This window comes from Rutidosis leptorrhynchoides, chromosome 1, assembly GCF_046630445.1.
Source record: "Rutidosis leptorrhynchoides isolate AG116_Rl617_1_P2 chromosome 1, CSIRO_AGI_Rlap_v1, whole genome shotgun sequence".
NCBI lineage: Eukaryota > Viridiplantae > Streptophyta > Magnoliopsida > Asterales > Asteraceae > Rutidosis > Rutidosis leptorrhynchoides.
In genome coordinates this window covers 256,130,681-256,135,709 of record NC_092333.1, presented here as the reverse complement: position 1 = coordinate 256,135,709, position 5,029 = coordinate 256,130,681, and the positions used below count along the sequence as shown (strand labels likewise).

Genomic DNA, 5,029 nt, shown 5'->3' with positions numbered 1-5,029 from the left:
GTAATGGATATATTAGTTAGAAAGTTGTTAGCTTAGCTTATTCTATTACAACTGTAGTCTAGAATAGAGATAGCTTAGATCATCTTCTATATAAGATGTAATCTGTAACTGTTTTCAGTCAATAAATTGAATAGAACACAATGTTCAATCTTCTTCTTCTTCCCTAATTCTCTCTTTATGGTATCAGAGCGTCCAGCTCATATCCTGCAAAATTTCACAAAACTTCATGCACACAAGGTGCTCGATCAAATTCCGCAACCAAAATTCATCATCAAACAATCACAATCACAAAATTAACACAAATTTCTTCATCTAATCTCTCAAGAACACCAAATCTCAACAATATCTAGAGAATTCACTCAGATTCAATAAACATGACTACAACAACTGAGATCAATTCAAATGACACAAATTCATCAAATCATCCGCTATTTCTTCATCAAAATGATAATCCTGGATTGATCTTGATCTCGAAGAAACTAATTGGATCAAAAAATTACAGTAGCTGGAAGAGATCGATGATGATAGCATTGAATGCTAAGAACAAGCTCAAAATTGTTACAAAAGAGTACAGAGAACCAGCTATAGGAACTGATCTAAGGTCACTTTGGGAACGAAACAATGATATGATAATCTCATGGATACTGAATACAGTCTCAGAAGAAATTGGCAATAGCTTGAACTTCATCAACTCAGCTTCAAGTCTATGGGATGAATTACATGAACACTATGCACAAATTGATGGTCATAGGATCTATCAATTGGCAAACAACATCTCACAACTCAAACAAGGCAACAACACGATTGAGGTCTACTACCACAAGCTTAAGGGTTTATGGGATGAGACATATGCACTTGAAGCTCCCTACATGTGCAGTTGTACATGTACATGTGAAAATGGAAGATTGAATGGTGAAAGAGAGCAAAGAAAAAGGCTAATTCAGTTCTTGATGGGATTGGGTGATAGTTACTCAAACATAAGGGGTCAAATCTTGTTGATGCAACCACTACCATCCACTGCTAAGGCATATGGAATGATCAAGCAAGAAGAAAAGCAAAGAGAATGCATTCTCCCTAAACCTATCACACCTGCAATTATGTCTATCTCTGGAAGCAACACAAAATCTCACTACCAAAAGTTCACAAAACAACCTGTAATCAACAACAACAATGAAAGGAAATCAAGTTTCAAACCTGGAGTGCATTGCACAACCTGCTACAGAGAAGGACATACAAAGGAGGAGTGTTACAAGAACATTGGGTATCCTCCTGGTCATCCATTACATGGAAAATATCAACCTAAGCAGTTTAATAACAGGGGTAAATCCATAAATAGCATCTTCACTGATACACGTGCAAATGATACACATACTGCTGCTATCAACAACCAAGAAACAAACTCAACCAATGACTTGATGGCAGCTAGGATGGACCAACTTCAAAATCAACTGAATCAAGTGATGTTAATGATGCAGAAAACACAATCTGATGATGCAGGTATCACTCCATTTATTGCTTCACTATTCTTGAATCTTGAAAATGTTTGGGTAATAGATAGTGGTGCCACGGATCACATTTCCATATCCTTGAAACAAATGCATAATCTCACTCACCACAAGAACCCTATACTAGTAACACTTCCAAACAAATTTAGAATTAAAGTATCAGTCACTGGATCAGTAACACTTACACCACATTTGACACTTCACAATGTATTTTATATTCCAACCTTTACCTACAATTTACTCTCCATTAGCAAAATAACCAAATCAGCTAACCTTTCCATAAGCTTTAATCATTTTGAATGTGTCTTTCAGGGCAACAACAAGGAAATTGCCCATGGGACACTTTGTGATGGACTGTACATCATTCATCCTGAAGCAAAACCAACTCATAGTCATACTTTTCACTCTATACATTCATCCTCTGTATCAAATACATCTTTCATTGTAAACAATCCATTACTTTGGCACAATAGGCTAGGTCATTGTTCCTTTTCTGTATTAAACAAAATAAAGTCTTTAAGACTGAAAAGTTGTAACAAAACTCATGAATGTACAATTTGTCCTCTTGCAAAACAACATACTTTACCTTTTCAAACTAGTACTTCTCATGCAAAATTCAAATTTGATTTAATACATGCTGATGTATGGGGTCCCTACAAACATCCAACAATAAATAAGTGCACATATTTCCTTACACTTGTTGATGATTATTCAAGAACCACCTGGACTTTCCTGATTCCCAGCAAACACCATGTCACCACCACCTTTCAAACCTTCTTTAAGTATGTGCAAACACAATTTCAAACCACAATCAAGCAACTCAGATCAGACAATGGTACTGAATTCACAAATTCACAATTACAAACCTTTCTCCAACAAATGGGCATTATCCATCAAACCACATGCCCATACACCCCTCAACAAAACGGAAGAGTTGAGAGAAAACACAGAAATTTACTAGAAATGGCTAGGGCTATTTAGTTTCAAGCAAACTTTCCTAAACACTTCTGGGGTTATAGTTTACTTGCAGCCACTTATCTCACCAATAGACTTCCAACCAGAACCTTAAACCACAAAAGCCCATATGAGCTTCTCCATGGTATACCTCCAGACCTTACTCATCTAAAAACCATAGGTTGCTTAGCCTATGCACACCAACACATACCTGATAAATTTGCACCAAGAGCAATACCATGCATCTTATTAGGTTACCCTGCACACTAAAAAGGATATCTACTTTACAACAAGCAACTAAACAAAACTATTGTTAGCAGAAATGTAATCTTTCATGAAAATACATTCCCATATCACACACCATCAACTAAAATACCCTCAACACCCCCTGCACCTACTCTATCTGACCCAATATTCTATCCACCTTTAAGTCCAACCTTGTCAGATCACAATGCTAACCCAACACACTCATCTCCAACCAATCCATCCACATCATCTTCTCACTCTCATCCTGACACATCTGCAAGCTCAAATTCCAACACAGACACAAATACAAATACCATAACAGCAAATTTAGACAATAACCCACCAAATACATCTATCCCAAATCCAAATCCACTTCCAAGAACATCTACCAGATCCAAATCTATCCCAACTAAACTCAAAGATTATCATCATAATGTAAAAATCAACTCTGTTTTACACAAACATCACATTTCACATTACATTAACTATGAAAACATCAAAAATCCTAAAACATTTCACCTCATAAATTCCATCACATGTGATTCTGAACCACAATCTTATACACAAGCATCTAAAGATCCAAGATGGGTGGATGCAATGAACAAGGAAACCAAAGCCCTTGAATCTAATAACACATGGGAACTGACCATTCTTCCCCCAAATAAACATCCAATTGGCAGCAAATGGGTATACAGAATCAAGCATAATGCAAATGGGTCCATCGAAAGATTCAGGGCTAGATTAGTAGCAAAAGGGTTTACACAAAAGGAAGGGATAGATTTTAAAGAAACTTTTGCTCCAGTGGCCAAAATGGTTACAGTCAAGACTTTACTAGCTGTAGCAGTTCACAATAACTGGCCAATAGAACAATTGGATGTTAACAATGCATTTTTACATGGTGATCTACATGAAGAAGTGTACATGAAAATACCACAGGGATATCCAATTTCAACAGCAACAAACATGGTCTGCAGGCTTAGAAAGTCTCTTTATGGTCTTAAGCAAGCAAACAGACAATGGTTCACAAAGTTGACATCTTTTCTACAAAGTCTAGGGTTCACTCAAAGTTATGCAGACACCTCTATCTTCACCATTCATCACAAAGGCAACACTGTGCATCTACTTATCTATGTAGATGACATCTTACTCACTGGTAACAACATGACTTATCTCAACTTTGTCAAACAACAATTGCACAACAAATTCAGCATAAAAGATTTGGGTCCTCTTCACTATTACCTGGGGATTGAGTTTCTCAGAAATGATACTGGTTTAGCCATGTCACAAAGAAAATATGCATTGGAACTTCTGGAACATGCTGTTCTCACAAATGTAAAATCAGTCAACACACCAATAGATCCTCAACATATTCTTCACTTAAATGATGCTGACTTAATGCCAGATCCCTCACTATATAGAACAATAGTTGGCAAGCTTATCTATCTTACCATCACAAGACCTGACCTCTCCTTTGCCGCACAAGTTCTCAGCCAATTTACTCAACAACCAACTGTCTCTCACATGAAGGCATTAACAAGAGTCCTAAAATACATTAAACTCAGTCCAGGACAAGGCATCTTCTTTCCAAATTCTAACAATCTCAATTTGACAGCATATTGTGACAGTGATTGGGCCAATTGCAAGTTTTCAAGAAGATCAGTTTCAGGCTATTGTATGTTCTTAGGCCCAAGTTTAATCTCCTGTAGATCAAAGAAGCAATCTGTAGTGTCCAGATCATCCACTGAGGCTGAGTACAGGTCATTAGCTGACTGTACATGTGAAATATCCTGGCTAAAATGCTTACTCAAGGACTTCAATGTCTCGTTTACAAATCCCACTAATATATTTTGTGACAATGAATCAGCTATTGCTCTCTCTCAAAATCCTGTCCAACATGCCAGGACCAAAAACATTGAGATTGATTGCCATTTTGTTAGGGACAAAATCAAAAGTGGTCACATTTTACCCATGTTTATTCCATCCAAATTACAACCTGCAGACATCCTCACAAAACCACTTTCAAATTCACCTCATCATACATGCTTATCCAAGTTAGGAGTGTGTGATCCTTACACACACTACTAGAATCGGGGTCATCCCGGACGACGAATCGGGACGATTACTCGTCCCCTATAGTGTTCCCGGACGATTATTCGTCCCCAATAAGTCGTCTGGGAAAGTCCGTCCTAGAAAGTATTCCCGGACGACCACGTTTTCATCCCGGACGCACAAGTGGGCCCCACTTTGACTTTCAACAGAACGTTCGTGGACTGTTTTCCCGGACGACTCTTCCCGGACGATTCCTCGTTTCTCCGTTTATTTTA

General features: G+C 37.7%; 1 protein-coding gene across 1 annotated transcript; it reads left to right on the top strand.

The window, feature by feature from the left end:
• Positions 1-374: 374 nt before the first annotated feature.
• LOC139897172 (uncharacterized) lies at positions 375-4,790 on the top strand. Its single transcript, XM_071879835.1, has 3 exons — positions 375-1,712; positions 1,818-1,861; positions 2,780-4,790. The coding sequence occupies exons 1-3, from the start codon at positions 375-377 to the stop codon at positions 4,788-4,790; spliced, it is 3,393 nt and encodes a 1,130-aa protein (XP_071735936.1).
• Positions 4,791-5,029: the final 239 nt, after the last annotated feature.

Coding starts and splice junctions, on each gene's coding strand:
- LOC139897172 (XM_071879835.1), top strand. CDS start 375: ATGACTACAACAACTGAGATCAATTCAAATGACACAAATTCATCAAAT. Junction 1,713..1,817: donor CACATTTGACACTTCACAAT/GTATTTTATATT, acceptor TGTGTCTTTCAG/GGCAACAACAAGGAAATTGC. Junction 1,862..2,779: donor GGGACACTTTGTGATGGACT/GTACATCATTCA, acceptor TATTGTTAGCAG/AAATGTAATCTTTCATGAAA.